At 46.8% G+C, this 22,614-nt stretch overlaps 1 protein-coding gene across 2 annotated transcripts; it reads left to right on the forward strand.

Moving 5' to 3' along the window:
• The first annotated feature begins 1,885 nt into the window (after positions 1 to 1,885).
• On the forward strand, positions 1,886 to 22,202 carry LOC127598023 (DNA-binding protein RFX7). Of its 2 annotated transcripts, XM_052061492.1 has the most exons (9): positions 1,886 to 2,313; positions 8,688 to 8,721; positions 11,806 to 11,891; positions 12,308 to 12,430; positions 13,289 to 13,405; positions 13,825 to 13,909; positions 13,989 to 14,199; positions 15,472 to 15,767; positions 16,977 to 22,202. In XM_052061492.1, exons 1-9 carry the CDS (start codon positions 2,186 to 2,188, stop codon positions 20,274 to 20,276), a joined length of 4,380 nt encoding a protein of 1,459 aa, XP_051917452.1. In that variant the 5' UTR covers positions 1,886 to 2,185; the 3' UTR covers positions 20,277 to 22,202. The 2 variants fall into 2 exon arrangements, with proteins under 2 accessions (XP_051917452.1, XP_051917453.1); XM_052061493.1 differs by lacking the exons at positions 1,886 to 2,313; positions 8,688 to 8,721; positions 11,806 to 11,891 and adding an exon at positions 11,901 to 12,216.
• Positions 22,203 to 22,614: the final 412 nt, after the last annotated feature.

The following is a 22,614-nucleotide window of genomic DNA, read 5'->3' on the forward strand; positions in this document are numbered from 1 at the left end:
GTTGGTGGTCGGATATGGAATGGGGAGTGAGGGAGGGGAGATCTATATTATGGAGATAGTAACATGAGGCCTGTGTGATGTTGCAGTGCTGTTGACGATGACACCAAGACTCCCAAATGGTGCAATTGTCAACTGTAATGAAACTTTTTGTTTTGGTGATTGAATATTTTGACTCAACTAGAAGAATTTGTTGCTATTAAATTTAACTCATTCAGTGCCAGCCAATTCTAGACCAAGTCTGAAAACACGTTTAAAAACGTCTTTGGGAGTCAATGAGTTTTAAGAAAGTTTTCTCTGATCTAAGATTTTAGTTCAGCAAGACAGTCCGTGAGATATGAAGGAGAGGGGAAGAGTAGGTTTTTTCATAGCAGTGAAAACAGACGTATTTGCAGAAGATATTAAAAATTGGAATGAGGTACGTAATGAAGAGGAGCTGACAAGACAGAGCCGCAAAGTTAAAGATATCACATTAAAATGTGATGTTTGAATTCTGGTTGAGGTCACTGGGGAGTCTATTTTTTTGCAAGTTTTTATAGCAATGTAATTACACTGATTTTCTATCATACTGATTTTATTCAAATTAAAAGAATCATTTAAAAAGATTTAAGATTAAAAAAAAAGATACCTACATTGTCATCTGCAAATGACCTGAACCAGACTAAATTGCTTTGATTCGTTTTTTCGAAGGCCGAAACCAAACTTACCACGTTTAGACATAACTTACTCCATTCACATGTGAAATTTATCACTTTACAATGAAATGTGATGTTGACGTTTCTGGTGTGGCATCAATATACCTCCGTAATTTTCAGTTAAGATACTTGTGACCTGGGCAAATATCACTTTCAGGGTAGCTGTGGCGCTAAGTGGCTAATCAGCCTGCTAGTGCTATCTAACTGCAGGTGACTTTACAATGATCTTCTTTTGAATTCACTTGTACCTCACATCACCAATTATTGATCATGTGATCAAAGACTATGGAAGTAAACCAGAAAATTAATCACATTTGAGAGACTTTAAGATAGCGGTCACCAACATGGTCCACATCGACCCCAAGGAGTACAGTACATGAGTCGACTGCGTGCCTGGTCTAAAAATAGGTCACCAGTAAACTACATGTAATTTCTTGGTGGTGCTATTTTTTAAAATCATACTTCTATAGGTGTAAATCTGGAAAAGAATTTTTTGAAATGTATAGTTCAAAGATCAATATTGTAGCACATGACCAGAGCATAGCGTTCATGGAGACAAGCTTGCGAGCACAACAACCAAAAGGAGATAATTTACCTACAAATAACTTACTTCAGAAGTGGATGTGTAACTTGTAGACACAGCCCTTTGCATTCATCAGTACCCAAAAAGCAGCACTAATAAATGTGAATGAACCCTTACTTGTCATGATTCGGTTTGGGACCAACAGGTGGCACTGTAGGGCTCCCCCTGCACCTGTTGGTCATTAGGTAATCAGTGCTTTAAAAGGACTCCCAGCCCGATCCGATCAGTCATTGTTGGGTCATTGTGTTGCTTTTGGCTACTGCTGTCATGTTTGTTCTGGTAGTGTTTTGGTTATTGATAGTTTTTTTTAAGTCATGCTTTTTGTTTGTTACTTTGGACTTTGTTTTGGATTTATTTTTCTTGGTTTTTGGGGTCCACCACCACCTCGCACGTGACACTGCTTTGGGATTCACTATGAGTAATGTAGTACGAGATTACATTTACGTCTTCCACAATTATTTTCTGTTTCAAATACTTCTACTTACTCAAGTATTGCTTTCAGGATAACTATAGAGCTAACGTTCTGGTGCTGTCCACCCATCATTGCACTGGACTTATTTTGAAAGCATGAATCAGAAACGTTTCCGGCAGGCCTTGGCTACCAGCGTGCAATCTGACGCAGGCTGCTCGTACTCGGCTGCCGCTGGCTGCTGCAGGCGTGCTATTGGAGGGAGCGGAGGGACCTCTGCGAAATGCCTGGTGCATGGCCGACCTCCGTATTTTCTACATTTCCTTTGGCTCCCCCCCCTCCTCTTGCTGCCCAGTGTTTGTAGACACCATGCTCCGCGGCGGGCTGCCCTAGCTACCTGAGGCCGCCCCAGCCAGCGGTGCGGTGGGTCCGGTGCGGTGCTGTGCTCTGCCGGGGATGCGGCCTGCTTGTTAAAGCTCCCCCACCACCCCGCCGACCGTGATGGCTGATGATCAACAACAAGCTGACCAGAAGCCTGCCTCGGGACTCGGCTCTCTTCCAGCGCTGGTGCCGGGACTCCAGGGACCGGAAGCGAACGCGTTACAGTTTAAAATCAAGAATTCGATTTGGTAAGGATGGGAATGAAGCCCGACGTAGCTGCGGTGTCCTGGCGTTTTTTTTCCACGCTAGCTCCGTCATTAGCGCATCTACTAGCTGCACAAAGCGCCCCGAATAAACAACGCGTGTTGGCACAATTCGCACGGAAATGAGACAACAGAGAGCGTAGCTCCACTGGATGTTTGCGTGCAAAAATACACCTACGCGTCGCTTTCGTCAGTAGTAGTAGCTCGCATCATTAGCATGGAGCCACAGGAGGCCCATGTTACCGATGACAGTCCACCCATGGGGCCGGTGACAGGTGTCACAGCCAAGTGCAACATCTGGAATAAAACATCTCTTCAACGAGATTTGCGTGCCACGTATGAGCCCTTTTAATTACCACCGTGTAGAGGTGTAGTACATGGTAATACTCCCTGATTCCGTCATTATGTAGTCACGGAGTGGACAGTGTTCAATGTTTCTCCATCGCAAAAACGGAGTTTCAGTCAATGAGAGAAATAGAAGTTGGTGAAATGAGGAATGTAGTCATAGCAAAATTACCTTCCGGTAGAACAGAAACGTTGAGTATCCAAGATTTTGAGTAACGTTGAGTATCCAAGATCCAAGTGTGCAAAAAGCACTGCCGTCTTAAAACAATACAATACAATGCATGCTGATTTATATAGCGCTTTCACAACAGCGACAGCTGTAACAAAGCGATTTACAAAACAGTTAAAGTAAAATAACCCCTCCGTGAGCCGTCACCTTACCGTGGTGGAGGGGTTTGCGTGTCCCAATGATCCTAGGAGCTAAGTTGTCTGGGGCTTTATGCCCCTGGCAGGGTCACCCATGGCAAACAGGTTCTAGGTGAGGGGCCAGACAAAGCATGGCTCATAGACCCTTATGATGACTACAATATATGGACCAAGGTTTCCCTTGCCCGGACGCGGGTCACCGGGGCCCCACTCTGGAGCCAGGCCTGGAGGTGGGGCTCGTTGGCAAGCGCCTGGTGGCCGGGCCTACACCCATGGGGCCCGGCCGGGCACAGCCCGAAGAGGCAACGTGGGTCCCCCTTCCCATGGGCTCACCACCCATGAGAGGGGCCAAAGGGGTCGGGTGCTATGTGAGCTGGGCGGCAGCCAAAGACGGGGACCCTGGCGGTCCGATCCTCGGCTGCAGAAGCTAGCTCTTGGGACATGGAATGTCACCCCTCTGGTAGGGAAGGAGCCCGAGCTGGTGTGTGAGGCAGAGAATTTCCGACTGGATATAGTCGGACTTGCCTCCACACGCAGCTTGGGTTCTGGTACCAGTTCTCTCGAGAGGGGTTGGACTCTCTTCCACTCTGGAGTTGCTCACGGTGAGAGGCGCAGAGCAGGTGTGGGCATACTCATTGCCCCCCGGCTCAGTGCCTGTACATTGGGGTTCACACCGGTAGACGAGAGGGTTGCCTCCCTCCGCCTTCGGGTGGGTGGACGGGTACTGACTGTTGTTTGTGCATATGCACCAAACAGCAGCTCAGCATACCCACCCTTTTTGGAGTCCTTGGAGGGTGTGCTGGAGAGTACTCCTGCTGGGGACTCCCTTGTTCTGCCGGGGGACTTCAATGCTCACGTGGGCAATGACAGTGAGACTTGGAGGGGCGTGATTGGGAGGAACGGCCCCCCCGATCAGAACTCGAGTGGTGTTTTGTCATTGGACTTCTGTGCTCGCCACGGATTGTCCATAACGAACACCTTGTTCAAACATAAGGGTGTCCATATGTGCACTTGGCACCAGGACACCCTAGGCCGCAGTTCGATGATCGACTTTGTAGTTGTATCATCGGATTTGCGGCCGCATGTTCTGGACACTCGGGTGAAGAGAGGGGCGGAGCTGTCAACTGATCACCACCTGGTGGTGAGTAGGCTCCGATGGTGGGGGAAGATGCCAGTCCGTCCTGGCAGACCCAAACGTATCGTGAGGGTTTGTTGGGAGCGTCTGGCGGAATCCCCTGTCAGAAGGAGTTTCAACTCCCACCTTCGACAGAGCTTTTCCCATGTTCCGGGGGAGGCGGGGGACATTGAGCCCGAGTGGACCATGTTCCGTGCCTCTATTGTTGAGGCGGCCAATCTGAGTTGTGGCCGTAAGGTGGTTGGTGCCTGTCGTGGCGGCAATCCCCGTACTCGCTGGTGGACACCAGCAGTAAGGGATGCCGTCAAGCTGAAGAAGGAGTCCTATCGAGCCTTTATGGCCTGTGGGACCCCAGAGGCAGCTGACGGGTATCGACTGGCCAAGCGGACCGCGGCTTCGGTGGTCGCCGAGGCAAAAACCCGAGCGTGGGAAGAGTTCGGTGAGGCCATGGAAGCCGACTTCCGGACGGCTTCGAGGAAATTCTGGTCCACCATCCGACGTCCCAGGAGGGGGAAGCAGTGCACCACTAACACTGTGTACAGTGGAGATGGGGCGCTGCTGACTTCGACTCGGGACGTTGTGAACCGGTGGGCAGAGTACTTCGAAGACCTCCTCAACTCCACCAACACGCCTTCCTTGGAGGAAGCAGAGCCCGAGGACTCTGAGGTGGGCTCTCCTATCTCTGTGGTTGAAGTCACCGATGTGGTTAAAAAGCTCCTCGGTGGCAAGGCCCCAGGGGTGGATGAGATCCGCCCGGAGTTCCTCAAGGCTCTGGATGTTGTGGGGCTGTCCTGGTTGACACGCCTCTGCAACATCGCGTGGTCAACAGGGAGAGTGCCTCTGGATAGGCAGACCGGGGTGGTAGTCCCTCTTTTTAAAAAGGGGGACCGGAGGGTGTGTTCCAACTACAGAGGGATCACACTCCTCAGCCTCCCTGGTAAGGTCTATTCAGGGGTGCTGGAGAGGAGGGTCCGTCAGGAAGTCGAGCCTCAGATTGAGGAGGAGCAGTGTGGTTTTCGTCCCGGCCGTGGAACAGTGGACCAGCTCTACACCCTTAGCAGGGTCCTTGAGGGTATGTGGGAATTCGCCCAACCAGTCTACATGTGTTTTGTGGACTTGGAGAAGGCGTTTGACCGTGTCCCTCGGAGAGTTCTGTGGGGGGTGCTTCGTGGGTATGGGGTACCGAACCCCCTGATACGGGCTGTTCGGTCACTATACCACCGATGTCAGAGTTTGGTTCGCATTGCCGGCAGTAAGTCGGAATCGTTTCCAGTGGGGGTAGGACTCCGCCAAGGCTGCCCTTTGTCGCCGATTCTATTCATAACCTTTATGGACAGAATTTCTAGGCGCAGCCGAAGCGTTGAGGGAGTCCGTTTTGGGGGCCTCAGTATTACATCCCTGCTTTTTGCAGATGATGTGGTGCTGTTGGCTCCTTCAAACGGGGCTCTCCAACTCTCACTGGAGCGTTTCGCAGCCGAGTGTGAAGCGGTTGGGATGAAAATCAGCACCTCCAAATCTGAAACCATGGTCCTCAGTCGGAAAAGGGTGGAGTGCCCCCTCCGGGTCGGGGGGGAGATCTTTCCCCAAGTGGAGGAGTTTAAGTATCTTGGGGTCTTGTTCACGAGTGAGGGCAGGAGGGAGCGAGAGATCGACAGGCGGTTCGGTGCAGCGTCTGCTGTGATGCGGACGTTGTATCGGTCTGTCGTGGTGAAGAAGGAGCTGAGCCAAAGGGCGAAGCTCTCAATTTACCGGTCGATCTACGTTCCAACCCTCATCTATGGCCACGAGCTATGGGTCGTGACCGAAAGAACGAGATCCCGGATACAAGCGGCTGAAATGAGTTTTCTCCGCAGGGTGTCCGGGGTCTCCCTTAGAGATAAGGTGAGGAGCTCGGTCATCCGGGAGGGGCTCAGAGTCGAGCCGCTTCTCCTCCACATCGAAAGGAACCAGATGAGGTGGCTTGGGCATCTGATTCGGATGCCTCCTGAACGCCTCCCTGGTGAGGTGTTCCGGGCATGTCCCACCGGGAGGAGACCCCGAGGAAGACCCAGGACACGCTGGAGAGACTACGTCACCCAGCTGGCCTGGGAACGCCTCGGGATCCCCCGGGGAGAGCTGGAAGAAGTAGCTAGGGAGAGGGAAGTCTGGGCTTCCCTGCTAAAGCTGTTGCCCCCGCGACCCGGCCCCGGATAAGCGGTAGATGATGGATGGATGGATGGATAAAGTAAAATAATAGACACAACATAAAACACGGACAGTCATGCAGTCCTAACCAACTTTTCCGTCACACGCTTTGTTGTTTGAAACGGTTTGAGATGAAAGAGGAGAGAATCAAAGTGTCCTTTAACCAGTGGATCAGAGACGTCACGCTCAAAATGTGCACTCGTCGGCTACAAGCTAAGTTTCAAAGTCAAAAAAAAGCTGTAGCATCCATTGATGAAAAAATAGATTGGTTTACTTCTCCTGTCCCATGGAAATCCATTTCAATTCCAAGCGGCGACTCACGGTTCCAAATACGCGTCGGCGCTCTTCGCCAACGCTCCTCTCTCCTCATCCTCAACTTCAGCGGCCATCCATCCAGCCGCACCAACGCCGACTGTCCAACAGCGCCGACATAGCCACTGAACAAATCGGGGTTGTGAAAAATGCCGCCCATTACTGCCGCAAGAAACACAAGCGCCCCAGGTCTGTCCAGCACCGACAGTCAATTGCGCCGACATTCCTCCCAATCAAAATCCGTGCTGGTACAGGCGTGCTGCCGAGAAGGCGGAACCACCAAGCACAGATACTGCTCCTTTGACGAATGTCGTGGCCAAAAAGCGCTGAAAACGGTCCATATCAGGTCCACAAAATGAAACGACAAACAACATGTGACAAAACAAAAGACAAAAACAGCAAAAAAGAACAAAGAAGCAAGGCTCTTGAAGAGCACTTGCCGAAGGCTGCCTACTCGGGCGCCATCTTGGGGGAAAAAAAACTGCCTGTTTATATTCATTCATCTTCCGAGCCGCTTGATCCTCACTAGGGTCGCGGGGCCTGTTTATATTGCTGCACCCAAAGAAGTATGGTATGTCCTATTTTAAACTAAACCTACTCATTATCTGTTGTAAAATCTTACAAATAAGTTTATAATACCATAAGATTTTAAGGAGGAAACATGCATGTAACTAGTGAAATACAACTGCCTGATGAGAATAAATATTTTATCTACCACATTTTGCCATGATTTTTGATATTTAAGGTTGGTTTGTTTTAAGAAATATTTTTTTCTTGTATTTTGCTGCCGTCGGGCAAAAACCTCCCATGTCCAAATTTAGCAAATTCCACATTTTTCCACAAATCGATACTGTTGGTGAGTCCTATGTGAGTCTGTTATTGTGTTAAAATGAGGCTTTCACTTTTTGACCATGTACTGTCAGTAACTCAAACATACATTTTTTTGTGCAAATGCAATGATTTCGGAGATGCGAGAATTCTGCTTGTCATTTGTTGCTCATGCGCATACCTGTCATGCTTGTAAGACATTTGAAATATATGACAAAAGAAAATGTTCGAGCTTTCACCAAGGTGCCTCCCCCAAAACATCCAAATGTGATCAGCTTCAGAATTGAACACGTTCATCAACGCACTCCCTTCTAGGTCTGAAGTCATCCTTCAGATCCATAAAGATATTGGAAAAAAAAATGTTCATTGCTATCAGAACACAGACATCTGCTGTGTTTTGATTGTCAGATTGTCTTTATCATCACATCGAGAGCCAAAAGGGTCAAAACACTTTCGCCTCTGCATTTCTTCTATTGGGCTCATATTATGGATATACATTATTTTTCTAGTTAACCATGACATACAATAACTGTTTGCACATTCTTAAATCTACTTCTTTACTACTTTATTTGAGACAGGCCTGTCTGCTATTAACACCCTCAGGGAGACAAAACCATTTTATGGCTCTGCAAATGGTTGTTTGTAAGTAGATATTAGAAGAAGAATCGGTATTCCGTTTTTTTTGGAGTTGTGCATTTTCAAGATGTCACCCTGCAAGAATGATACGTTGTGTTCAGCTCATAAACTGATTGTGTGCACTTATTGGACTCTTCATTAGGTGCTCCCAAACAGTGAAAAAAAATAAACCCACATGATCTCTGTGAGTGGACTTGATGCTGTAAATGTTGAGATTCACGAGCAGTGACCTAATTATTTGGTTACATTGGTTATTCATAAATTATTATGGTTAGAATAAAATATATATAGAGAGAGAAAGAATGAGTTTTTTTTATGAACAGTGCATCATTCTGTTTTATTTAAGTGCATAAACGTGCTCACCATAGATTCGTCATATTTGTAGTTTGTTCACCTTTGAGAATGTGGCCTGCTAGTTGTTACAGTATATTAATGTTTGAACTATAACGATAACGTTAGTCTGTAAGATGTATGGAGCACAAAGTAAAATGACAATGTGAAAACGCTGAGTTGTTGCAATCCAAGATTTATTTTGTTGTCTCTTTCGTTGCAGCAAATCTGTACAATCAAAAGTGGACAGCATATTGGTGAGTACCCACAATGCCACATGATTGCTTCCCTGCATATTGTTGCAAACACAAGAGCAGATCATGGTCCATTTCAGGATGCTGGTACATTTCAGATGTGTGTGTGTTTCTTTGTATTTTCAAAAGAAATGTTCCCATTGGAAATAATGGAAATCCAATTAATGTTCTCCAGAGTCAAACACTTGCCATGACAAAACCACTATTAAGCACAAAATGTACAAGTAGTGGGCGACCCGGTAGTCCAGTGGTTAGCACGTCGACTTCACAGTGCGGAGGTACCGGGTTCAATTCCAGCTCTGGCCTCCCTGTGTGGAGTTTGCATGTTCTCCCCGGGCCTGCGTGGGTTTTCTCCGGGTACTCCGGTTTCCACCCACGTTCCAAAAACATGCATGGCAGGCTGATTGAACACATGAAATTGTCCCTAGGTGTGAGTGTGAGCGCGCTTGGTTGTTCGTCTCTGTGTGCCCTGCGATGGCTGGCAACCGGTTCAGGGTGTCCCCCGCCTATTGCCCGTAGACGGCTGGGATAGGCTCCAGCACCCCCCGCGACCCTAGTGAGGATTAAGCGGTTCGGAAAATGGATGGATGTATAAGTAGTGTTTTGTAACTCATCGTACAGTACTCCATGTGTAAAAAGTTCACCACTATTAATAGTACAATGTTATAACCCCCTCTTCATGCCCCCCAAAAAACTGGAAAGTCAATTAAGAGATTTAAAGTGGAAGTTAAGTTAAAAATGTTCCTAAATGTAATATGTTCTATGCACCTCCGGTAGTCTAAACATGTTATTCTGGTTAATATTGTGTTTGTGAAATATGAATTAAGCACTCGTTTTTGTCCATCTCAGTAGGCGGCCATTTTGACACTTGCGTTTGACTGAAAATGACACCAAAGTGCCTAAGCAGAAAAACCTTTTATAAGTGTGACTAAAATGGTGCCAAGTAGCCCACTTTGGAATTCTCCTGCATCCACATATCAAAATTTGAGCACTTTGTTTGCATCTGCGGTCATCCAGCAAAATTGCAACATGCAGTTAGCTACCTAGCTACATCGACACCCCAGAACTTTTGATAGTGCTCTGACCTGGCTGTTTTGGAGCACCTCATTGTCGGCCGTGAGTGCGTGCATGTACAGTACGTCAGGGAGAAAACCAGGTAGAAAAAGTGCGGGGAATGCAGCGAGGAAAGTCCTTTCGTGAAACTGTCCACATACAGGTGTGACCATTTTATAGCACCTCGTCACGGCGGGGAAAAGGGCAAATGGCTCTTGAATCTTTGGACAGTCAAACTCATCACGGAGAGAATATGCCGTGGACTTGATTGTTTTTTTTTTCCCACCTGTTATGTAACGATGAGGCATAAGTGGAAAGTGTCTCACTCAAATGCTCATTTTCAGAAATAGCCAGATAACAAAAGATTTAGTCGGTTGTTTAATTTCACGCTTGATGAGTGGGCAGGCACTCCAGGGACTCAAGTATTAGTTTACAATCCGTTAAAAAGCCAATTTCACATAATAAGCAATTACTCGGCAAGGGTGTCAAGTTTTTGACAGATTCAGGTTGGCAGGATGAGTCCTCGTTAAGCACACGGACAGCACAAATTGTGCCAGAGGGGGTTTATTTCTTTAAACCTCCTTACAACTCACTTGTATTCTTTGGCGTTTGACTCAGCATGACTTAGATTTGCTATTGGTTTTACTGCTTGGTGCTTTCTACCGCCTTATTACTTATTACTTATTACTGATTCGTCTTACTGTTTATTGTATATGTTAAATCGCTCCATGTACAGCACTTTGTATGCAGCGATGGCTGTTTGAAAGTGCTCTATAAATACTGTTGACTTGACTTGACTTGACTTTGGAAGTAAAAAAACAGAAAAAATAGCAGCCATGATCATCACTCTTGACAAATATTGACTCAATAATGACATAGCACAAAATGGTTTTGCACAGATGCCGACATCCCCGTGAGCTGAGCTACTTGGGCAAACATAAATGAGCTCTCTGAATTTGTTTTGCACACACCCACAGAAACTACGGTTGAGCATTACAACTTACATCAATGAACAAAATAAATAAACATGTTATCAAATACAACCAGTTCAGGGTGTAACCCGCCTACTGCCCGAAGACAGCTGGAAGAGGCTCCAAGCACGCCCGCGACCCTAGTGAGGATCAAGCGGATATGTAAATTGGAAGGAAGGATGGATGGATGGTTTAAAATATTCTTGACTCCAAAGTCGCAGAGTAGCTAGAAATTGGTCAATCCGGTGAATTTGCCTATTATTCAGATTCAGAATAGACATACCTGGATATATATTTTTTTGTAGGTTAGCATAATTACATTGAGTCCCCAAATCAAAATGTTTGGCTTTTGAAGCAAAATAAAATTGTTGAAAGGATTTGTGCCACCCTGTTCCGCAAATTCAGGATACAAACTATACAGATGTGGACCTAATATAGTGGTGGTTTCCAAAACTGAGGAATAAGCATTATAAAACAATAGCTACATTTTTTTTTACTTGTCAATACCTTTCGTTGCCATGGTTGGCTGCAAGAAATCACATGGTTCACTAACTTTTTGGAAACTGAGAGTTACTCCTTGGAACCCTGAGATACATATTTATTTCTTCAAATTACCTTGACTGATATGTTATTATTATATGTATACTCTATGTAGAGGGACGTCCGTTATCAGTGATTTAGCAAAGCAGGAAACAAATATCGAAATGCAACACTTGATTTTTACAAGTGAATTTCCAAATGTTAAATTCTACAATATTCTGGGGAAATCACAATACCCCATCACCGGTGAGGTACCCAAGAAGTAGCTCCCAGCTTCAGAAAGATTAGTGACCCCTGACAAAAGTGGGTTTTTTTTTTCCCATTTTAGCCTTAGTTATTTTATTAGTTTTTGTGAAATATAATAACCTGAGTGACAATCACACCCCGACTGTCTTCGGTGACCATTCATTATAACATCTATTGAAAAAATAATTTTCAAGCAATTATCGAGTATTCCTACTCGAGTCATCTGATCAGTGTTGTCATTTCTTTGTTTTTTGTGTTTTGTTGTTTTTCTTCACAGCAAGATGTTGAGAAGTTTACAGACATCGAAAAGCTCTACCTCTACCTTAAGTTGCCTTCTGGTCCCAGCAGCGGCAATGATAAAAGGTACTCCTTCGATTTTCACACCAACAAGAACACTCAATTCGAGGTTTCCATTTTCTCGCTGATGCATCCTTGTCTGCTTGGCTCATGATGACATTTTTGGCGCTGCTGTCTCATTCCTTGTCTAAAACGATCCTCTGCTACATCACAGACGCTCCAAGAAAAAACCCCAGCTGTGTTATGAATTCAAACATTGATCGATGTAGACTTTTGCTATACCTAGCTGTCTGTGTTTCATTTGTTTCCCCATATCTATTCATCACCCCAACCCCCAAATTGTGCCCAATTGGACTGAGAATGAGAGGGGGTCGTCCACTCCTGGATTATGGTATTCAAGTTTCTGTCTTCACAAGAAATGATGCGTCCCAGTAGAGGACACGGCCTCACCATTTCTGCTTTCTCCTCTTGCACCACGGCAGCGATCAGAGTTCCATGTCATCGAGTCGCACTCAGCAGATGTACGCATTCAACTGGATACGGAATCACCTAGAAGAGCACCCAGAGACGTCCCTCCCCAAACAGGAAGTGTACGATGAATACAAGTGAGTGTGGTTTGGATGGTCGGAGCCAATGTGGCACCACACCACGTTATTCACTTTTTTTCCCCTTTTTTTTTTTATGGCAAATGTCTGGTTCACACTGCTCATGAGTTGCTTTTCATTTTGTTAGCAGAGGCAAGAACAGAATTTAAATAAAAGATCAAAGCCAACAGTATGTCTTCCAGAAAAGAAAATTATAAGAGCACTTGAAACAGAATAAAATAAAATGGCAGATTGGAGAGATGCTAGTCTACCTCCTGATTACTCTTGAGGTGCCCCAGAGCAAGGCTCCCCTCCTCCTTCACCCTCAGTTTACAACAGTTTGGTTTACAACACAAATATAGAGTACGGCAGTGGTCACCAGCAAGTTGCCCGCGGGCGCCAGGTAGCCCCCAAGGACGACGCCTCTTCTAAAAATGGCTCACTGTGATTTTCTCAGAATGTTGAAAACATTTAACCTTTTTTTCCCCTCTAGATTTAAGACATGAGTGTTCCAAAAACATGATCAATAGAATTGGGTGTTCATGTTATTTTTGTGTTTTGTCTCAAAATAAAAAAAAAAACTGAGAAAGTGACCCATGTTGGCTCTTCTATCTGTTGTTCTTTATATTGCTGGTATTGTATTTGGTCATCTACAAAATGGTGTCTCTGGTGTATCAATGTATAAAAGTACAACAGACTACAAAATGTATGAATGAGTGATCTCGGAAAGCAAAAAAAAAACAAGTGATTTCCATTTTGGTCCAGATTATATTTATTGAACAACTGGCACCAAGTTACTGTTTTTTTTTACTTTGAACACTGCCAGGTCTAATAAAAGACTTTTTTTTCATGAAAGTACTGCGTTTGATCTTTCTCCAGGAGCTATTGTGACAATCTCGGCTACAATCCATTGAGTGCAGCAGACTTTGGGAAGATCATGAAGAATGTCTTTCCCAACATGAAGGCACGTCGACTCGGGATGAGAGGAAAATCCAAATATCCTTTGAACGATTTTCCCAGTTGCTTCACCTCCAAATGCTGTAAAATTAGTTGGAGCACTGATTCCAATTAATTTGGTTACATTTCAGGATGAATGACTTTCGTAATCAATCAGATGTACTTAAGATGAATTAGTGGTTGAGAGACAAGTCACACACACACCCAAAAAAAACAAACAGTTCAGTGCATAATTTGACCACCTGAGGGCGCTGACAACTAATTTTGCTCTGCTCACACTTGGACATGGAGGTTTTATTCAACCCTTTTCTGTTTTAGAGGTCAGATTTTTCCCAGAATGTCGCAGCTTGCTTAGACTAAAGAGAGAAAAAGAGAATGGAGTAGAGACAAGTAGAATTTCAGAACAAAAATCACATCAACTAAATGAAACCATTTTGCAAACCTTAACTCCTTATGACATATTGCTATAGCGGTTTAAGAAAGAAAGCTTTTGTTCACATGCCGTCATTACCCAACTTGGATCTGCAGAAGTCAGGCGATGGGGTACGTTCTTCGATATCAATGCACAAATAGCGTGTCGTGTACCTTCACTCACCTCTTGTCTTCTCTTTTTCCATTTCAGTGTGAACTGATGGAGCCGGCCGGACAGTCCCCGAGTGCTGAGGATGAAATGAGATCAGCAGCCTGTGGTTTGGTATGCGAGTGGGCCCAAAAGGTCTTAAGTCGTCAGTTCGACAACGTGGAGGATCTGGCGCGTTTCCTGCTGAATAGCCACTACATCGGTACCAAGTCCATGGCTGCGCTCACTGTTATGACGGGAACACCCACAACAGGTACGAAAGAGCCGACCTGCTTTTTATGTACTGACATTTTTTATGGAACATTGGCTTTGAATTTGAATATCTGTGATTTGATTTGGGGCGGCCTGGTAGTCCAGTGGTTAGCACGTCGGCTTCACAGTGCAGAGGTACCGGGTTCGATTCCAGCTCCGGCCTCCCTGTGTGGAGTTTGCATGTTCTCCCCGGGCCTGCGTGGGTTTTCTCCGGGTGCTCCGGTTTCCTCCCACATTCCAAAAACATGCGTGGCAGGCTGATTGAACACTCTAAATTGTCCCTAGGTGTGAGTGTGAGTGTGAATGGTTGTTTGTTTCTGTGTGCCCTGCGATTGGCTGGCAACCGATTCAGGGTGTCCCCCGCCTACTGCCCGGAGACGGCTGGGATGGGCTCCAGCACCCCCCGCGACCCTAGTGAGGATCAAGCGGTACGGAAGATGAATGAATGAATGAATGATTTGGTTTGGAATTGCTCAGTGCTTCAAAGTGTTCATGCTATTCCTCGTTGGTTCTTATCGTGACCGTTTTACCGCATTCAAACTGTTTAATGTCTCTTAAAACTGACTATGGTGCAATTTTTGTAAATAAGGATACTGCAGATTTAAAAAAAAAAAAGATTGTTAACTCTTTCTTTCCACAAACTTTTAAAATTAGGCCTCGCCTACCAAGGACGTACTTGTCTTTTTTTTGCGTCATAAGGAGGTGGAGGGTCTGATGCAGTCTGTGAATGAGAATAAGCGGTTTGCATTGTAAATCATCTAAAAAAGTGCCCAGTAGGTGGCAGTGGCTTCACATGATTGAAATGCATGCTTTTACAAAAAGCTCTTTTTCTCCGTTTTTTGCCCAGGAATCGCCATTTCCATGAAATTTAGCCATTTTGTAATACCGATTGCTGAAGAATGGAAAAAGATAGAAACAATTGGTTTTTTTTCTGCTGAAAGAAGAGAGTCCAACCTTTATTTTCCATGTTTGTATAGCATTAGAACCAAATATTCTGTGGGCCTTGCAAGATCAGTCAAAATCCAGTAAAACGCTGGGATTTAGGGGGTTGCTCCAGTGAAAATGGCTGGGATTGAATGAGTTCATGTTATTCTATTATAAAATGGCGTAGCGTGTCTGCTACGTTGTGTCTCAAGCCCATATCTACATTGTGTTTTACTAAATTAGATGTAGTTCAAGCGGAATGTTAATGTTAAAACATGAGCTATTCTCTGTGAGAAGACTTGATTATCTGTTCTTAATTCTTTCACTATTCACAATTTTTTTCCCTTAGGCATGAAGACGCCAACACCAGCCTCTGCGTTTGTGCCCACAGCCGAGGCCAACTCCTTCCAGCCCCAGGTGAAGACCCTGCCCTCGCCCTCTGTTGATGCAAAGCAGCAACTGCAGCGAAAGATCCAGAAGAAGCAGCAAGAACAGAAGCTCCACTCTCCTTTACCCAGCGACGCGCAAGTCAAACGAACGGAGGCTAGCACCCCCGGCCCGACCCTCCCCTGTGGCAGCCCCGCTCTGTTGTCTCCTCAGCCCACCATAGGCATCGTAGTAGCAGCTGTGCCCAGCCCAGTCACGGTAGGTAACCGTTGGGGAAATGAGCCGAACAGTTCTTTACCGTCACCAACAACCAAATACAAAACTTTGGTCCATATGCTCGCTCGCCAGAGAGAGGAGAAACGGCAGTAAAATAGGCTTATACAGTGAAACTCCTCTATAACGAAACCTATATGGGCGAAAATACCCCCTAGTGTGAAAAAAATCTTCATGCATTAACACCATTCCCACTCTCCTGCCCCCTATACACCGAAAAAAAACCCCTGTTGCATTATACGAAATATTTTTCTCTGCTCTTGCCTCGCGACGAGTCTCACTACAACTAAGTCTAATATAACAGCGACCTCTACTGCTTCGTTCGGAAACACCAAGAGCAACCACCACACTGGTTTACTGGTTTCAAATTTACATGCGCAGTAGTCCAGCAAGTATTTGTTATTGTTAGTTTCAGACAGAGCAAGAACGTTGCATTGCTAAAATGGCTATAAAACGGACCTTTGGATGTCAAGCAGTTAAGACAAGAAGAGCTCTGACGCTGGAAGAGAGGTTAAAAGTGATCAAAATGAAAGACTGAGGAAGCCAAATAAAATACATTACCCATACATTTGTGTGTGTGTGTGTGTGTGTGCGTTTACATCTGAGATCAGATTGGCTACAGTGAAAAAACCCCTGTAGTGAAAATTTTCTTGCTGCAAACATGATTTCATGCCGTGCCACTGCTATTGCCTATGATTACACATATTGTTCGACACCATTCGCGGTTGGTTTATCGTTTTATTATCGTCGTCCCTTGGGAAGCGTTATCTTGGCGTACATGAATCAGTACTCGTTTATTTCGTTGTTTATTTTCCTTGCCGTTGTTTTGCAAGCGTTTTCTGTTGTCGCATTTCCTTATTTCCTGGTGCTCGTTTTTACCAGCGCTTTCTGTTGTCGTGTTCCTTATTTCCTGGCTATCGTTCTGTGACCAGCGTTTTCTGTTGTTTATTAGGCGGGATTTTTGTTTATAATAAATATTATTGTTTTACAAAGTCCTTGTCGGTGTCTGCTATTTCGGGGATCCGCTTGTTTTCGTTTTTTCCGTTACATACGAAGCAGTTCCCTTTTCCTGCTTCGTGCCTAACGTGACACCAGGAGTTTCACTGTATTTGGTTTAGCTGAATGCAAGCGTGTCAAAATAAGCACGTAAAATGAAATCAATCAAGAAACCACCGTGTTTTGTTGTTCTCCCAGGTACAGAGAAGCAGGCAGCTAATGACTTCTCCAGGCCCTGTCGGAACAACCGAGGGAAAAGTGCTTCCTGTGAACTTAGTGGTCACCCAGTCACTTAAGCAGTCCCCCAAAACCCCGCAGAATATCCCGGCAAGTCCCGTGGGGGATCGGTTGGCACGGCACGGCACCCGGTACGCTCAAATCCTACCCAAGCCCTCCGCCACCAGTGCCATCACACTTCGGTCCCCTCCTACCCTGCTCATTACCAACAGCCCCATCAAAACTGTGATGCCCACTCCCCATGTCAGCTCAGTTAACGTGGTCAAGATGACAGCCATCGCGTTAGCTCCCAGCAGCAGCAGTGGCAGCAGCAGCGGCAGCATGACCAGCAGCAGCACCGTCGTGCGCTCCGCCTCGGCCGGGATGGGCGCGACTTCCGCCTTAGATGAGTCACAAGGTGCAGGCCTGACTGCTGCGGTCAGAGCTGTTGCCTCCAGTTTGACCCCCTCCACTGACATGAAAGTGACTGAAGCTGGAAGCTACACTAACACTGTCGCCGGTGCAGAGAAGTCTGGCATTGAAGAGAGAGTGGCAACGTGCAGGGCTGCTAGTGAGCCAAGCTTCTCTGTTAAGTGTTCTCCAGGACCAGACAAGGTCACGAGGATGAGGAGTGACTCCATATCCCATTCGACCTCGGTAGCGGTAGCTGGAATTCAGGACAGCAATAACAGTAACTGCCATGACAGCACCTTGTACTTGACTGTTGATAATCACACCTCCATTGGCACCGTGTCAGCCAGTGGTTCCTCGATCAGTATTGCGGCTTCAAAAGACCCCTGCACAGATGCCAAGAGTCCCAGAAAGCGCACAGGCCCTACTGGAGAGTCTCATGTTATTCCTGTAAAGAGAGTTTTTATATCTCAGCAGCCGCCTGCTGCAGCTGACAATCCCAAAGCTGGAATCGGCGCCGCGGTGAAAAGGATCCCGCGACCGGGAACTCCAGCCCGACCGGAAAGCGCCCCATGCAAAGTGAGCGCGAAACCCGCCCCTGTCGGCCCGACGCAGATCCTGGCGCTCTCCGACTCGCCCATCACGCACATCCGGGGCTCCCCGACTGTTGTCAAACCGCAGGCCTTGATGGTGAAACGGGAAGACCGTTCCCTCGGCGCCGACGTCAGCAGCGAAGCGGCGGGAACGTCCGAGCAGACCTTGTTACAGCAAATCACCACGGACGCGCGTGCCATCCCAACCAACTCAGGAGCACACAATCCCTCGGTGACGGGCGAACTAAAGAGCACAATATGGGAGGAGGGTCAGCTTGACGAGCTCCGGAAACACTCGCAGATACCAGCAGAACACAAGCAAGCTCCTACAGACCAGCTTTGTATCGTAGCCCAACCCTCTGACACCCCAGGCCATCTCGTCCTTGCGCAGGAGATGGTTGACTTTGCCGGCTCTCAGCCCAACATGGACTACTTCCCGTTCAACGACGACGACATGACCCAGGACAGTATCGTTGAGGAACTGGTCCAGATGGAGGAGCAGATGAAGCTGAAGGGTCTTTTCGGCAGCTGCGTGGATGTTTCTCTCCAAGGCCAGCCGGCCGGCAGCCAGAGTTCCGCCCTCAACGCGCACCAGGCCGGCACCACTTTCTACCATTCGGCCCACAGCAGCACCACTCCGGTCCAAACTCCCACGCCGACTCCCACGCCGACCCCGACGCCCACCCCTACCTCTGAGATGACCCTTAGCCACAGCTTGACAAGAGAGAGCCCCTGCTCCCGAATGGCTCCCGTCACCCCTGTAGACGGCGCGCTCGGTCGCCACACCCCTATCAGTACGCCGCTGTCCAACTGCAGCAGCAGCGTGCCCCCGAGCCCAGTGGAGTGCAGAAATCCGTTTGCCTTCACACCCATCAACTCCAGCATTACCGCTTACCATGACGCCAGCATCGTGTCCAGCAGCCCCGTGAAGCCCATGCAGAGGCCCATGGCGACACACCCCGACAAGGCCAAACTGGAGTGGATCAACAACCGCTACAACAACAATTCAGCCGGCCCCTTATCCAACCATAGCATCGGTATCCTACCTAGCTACCAGGACCTGGTGGATGACCAGTTTCGTAAGCCGCACGCTTTTGCAATACCCGGCCAGTCATTTCAACCTCAGTCCAGGCCGGATTCGGCTCATTTCGGCCCTTTGACGCCCATCTCCCCCGTGCAGCCACAGCAGCAAGCGACTGCCGTGGCCGCTCCCACTAAACTGGAGAGTTTTGCCGTGCCGGCCCCACTGGACAACAAGGCACCGACCACCTCTGCGTCTGGCACTTTCCGCTGCCGCAGCGTCAGCCCCGCCGTGCGCCAGAGGAACTCCAGCGGCAACACCGGCCTTCAGACCCCCACCGCCACCGCCGCCGCCGCTACCAATACCTCCGGCGCCACCCTGGCCGTCATCTCGCCCTTTAACTCGGCCATCACTTCTGAAGTGCTCAACATTCTGTCCAACAGCCAGTCTGTCAGTTCCGTCCACAGCATGGTCCAACGCAGCCAGTCCGTACCGCTGAACATCATGATGCAGAGTGAGTTATTGCCTGTGCAGAGCTCTAGTAACGCCGCCAAGATCACCAACGTCCTTCTCAGCAAGATGGAGGCCGACGGCGACGAATCTGTCCGCGGGCTGGGGGTGAACAACCTCCCGTCTAACTATACGGCACGCATGAATCTCACACAAATCCTGGAGACAACTCCGGCCTTCGCCGTGGCAACGTCGCACCAGACCTCGCTGCCCGTCACCTCCAGCCCGGCCGCCTTTGAGCTCCAGCAGCACGGCTACCTCGCCCACGCCGGCGGGGAGCAAGTGAGCTTCTCCGCTGCGGACAACCAAGCACAAGAGGGCGCCGGTGAGCCAGAGCAGCAACAGCAGCTCCAGGAGATCCCGGTGCAGACGCAGCAGGAGGTGGAGGATGAGCAGCAGCGGCTGGATTTCAACAATACGGTCAAGGACTTGTTGGGGGATGACACCCTCAACCCCAGCTCCCAGCTGGTGGGCCAGGTGGCCTCGGAACTGAACGCGGTGGCGTCCGACTTTTCAAACGACATCCGACTGACCACGGATCTGTCCAGTAGCATCACTGACCTTAACACCTTGGACACCAATCTGCTTTTTGACCCCAATCAGCAGCAGGAACAATATGAAGACTCGACACTGGAAGAACTGAAGAACGACCCGCTCTTTCAGCAGATATGCAGTGATACTGTGAACTCTGGCTTCGACTGGCTGGAGAGCAAAGACCAGCCGACTACAGTCGAGATGCTGGGCTGATCTTTACCTTTGATGCTCTACCACTTCTGTTCTGTGTCACGCGTTTGTTTGGTGCGTATCTAGTAACTCTGTTTTTGAAACTAGTTTGTTGGGACTTGTAAGGACTTTTGCCGTTGGTTCTGTTTTTTTAAAAAAAAGTGCCAGGCTTACCCTTCTCTCTCTCTCTCTCTCTCTCTTTCTGCTGATGTTTCGTTAACCTTCTCCTTGGTTCCCATTTCTCACCATCCCCCCCCCCCCTCCTACAATCAGAAATGAAAGCCTTGGAAATAAAGGAGAGATTTAAGTGGCTCAGCATGCAGTGATGTGTGAGCATTTCGAGAAAAATACATCTTCCATGTTCGAACAAATTCAATAATGCAATATTGAACAAACACTTCGAAATGAGACGGATAGGAGATTTGGCACAATTTGACATCACCAAAAATGTTGTAAACTATTTTTCCGTGTGTGCAGTTCAACCAAATGTAGATAAAAATAAGGTGGTAGTGTCGGTGGTTTGACGTTTGCCTGCCATATCTAAATATTAAAACAGGTAGCGACTCTTGCTACCAGGTGCTGAATTTTTGACAAGTTCTTTCTACTTTATCACAAACCAAATCAGCGGAGAACTGATTGACGCCTGAGCATGGTTGACATTTTTTCTTTCTCAAAAGCCTAATCTCGTACTGTTGAAAAACTTCCAAAGGGAGTTGATGAAACGGTAGGGACACGATGGGATTTCAGGCCGCTTGTCGGACTAAACATTGAAAGGAATCAACTGGCTGCCTTATTCCTTCTGTCCAAGGCCTTGTGCCATCTTTAGAGAGACTGTACATAGACTCATGTTAAGATTGAACCATCCAGAGCGTCTTTGTCATATCAAGGCAGCTGTTAACTCTTGATATTTTCAGAACTATTCCTTCAATCGGTTTGTTTTGCAGTGTTAAAGCGTAGATTTTTTTTTTGTACAGGTTAGCGATTACACTGTGCGTGACCTTAACTGCATTTAGAGGAATTTGATATAACGTCACAGAACCAATGGCAGGCACGCTTTCCCTCATTTGGTTTTCATGTTTTGTTTTGTTTTCTGCATGTTTGAATAAAAAGGAAAAAAAATAAAAAATCAACGGTTTGGAGAAGGCTAAGCGTCAAAATTCAAGAGGCAGAAATCACGCATTGATGTCGTCTGGAATGAAATGCGCGCCTTGTTTCCATACCAAAGATTTGGGGAAAAGAGATTATTTACACGTGGCCACTCCGAGTTAAAATCAGCAGGAGTGATAACATCGAACCCTTTTATTGCATCTAACAAAAAAGGATGAAATAAAATCAATTCTATGTACAGTACGTATATTAGGGAAGTGGCCACAAGCCAACAAGTAACCATGGGTGTGCAAAAAGCATGTTGAAACCACGCTTCTATGTGATACAGTCAGGAAGCTTACTTGAGTTTTTGGCAATTGTCATTGTTGTACAAGTCATGTTGAAGCTCCTTTTGTAAATAGGATAGATACATAGAGATTTGATGTATTCGGACACTATATTATGGCCATTATTATAGCTAAGTATGTGTCATGTAAAAGGAAAAAAAAGCTTAACAGATGTATAGTCGGCAAGATACTGTATGTTGTGTGTTACATTTCTGGCTTAGAGTGTCGTAAAAGTAATGCTGTCTGGTCTTCGCTTGCTGATTTTATTTGACTTTTTGAGGAGGAGATGCAGAAAGGGGCCTGTGCTCTGAACAGGGGGTGGGGGGGGCGTAAAAATATTGTGATACTGTTCGCTGGTTGTAAACATTTTTTGCGACAAAGCCTTTCAGCAAACACTGGATAAGAAAAACCATTCACTCGTGTTTCCACAAACTTCAAAGGTTCTCATTATTGCACTAAATTTTTACGACACACACCTTTGCCACGTCTTAACGGACAAATGTAACGACGGACGCCCCGCAACATAAAAGAATAAAGAATATCCAATATTTTTTATGACAAGGTGCATAAGGAAATCAACTGTCAGAAATTGACTAATTGTCTTGTAGCAAAATGTGCATTAATCTCAGTGAGATACACATTTCTTACGCATTCTCATACATGAGAATATGAAGCATTGAGGTGGGGGGTGGGTGTAAAAAAAAAACCGTTAGGAGAAACCTTTAAAAACCAACGTGCTCATGGTGTTGCTAAATGATTGTACGCACGCATGTGTGATGTCTTCTGTTGTACTTTGTATATTCTCGGTGACCACTGTCTGCTGTGATGTGGGCAGGTTCTGTTAACCAGACAGGCGGGGCCAGTTTTGTCAGCTACTTCTGTCGTTTGCTGTTTACTAAGTTAACTTTTGTTGTCTTATGTTGATGACT

This window comes from Hippocampus zosterae, chromosome 3 (assembly GCF_025434085.1).
Source record: "Hippocampus zosterae strain Florida chromosome 3, ASM2543408v3, whole genome shotgun sequence".
Taxonomy (NCBI): domain Eukaryota; kingdom Metazoa; phylum Chordata; class Actinopteri; order Syngnathiformes; family Syngnathidae; genus Hippocampus; species Hippocampus zosterae.

Bases quoted from the DNA above. Each gene is read 5' to 3' on its own strand.
- LOC127598023 (XM_052061492.1), top strand. From the start codon at position 2,186: ATGGCTGATGATCAACAACAAGCTGACCAGAAGCCTGCCTCGGGACTC. The intron at 8,722-11,805 runs GTGAGTACCCAC...TTTTCTTCACAG, and splicing joins CAAAAGTGGACAGCATATTG to CAAGATGTTGAGAAGTTTAC. The intron at 13,406-13,824 runs ATATCCTTTGAA...ACTCCTTATGAC, and splicing joins GGGATGAGAGGAAAATCCAA to ATATTGCTATAGCGGTTTAA.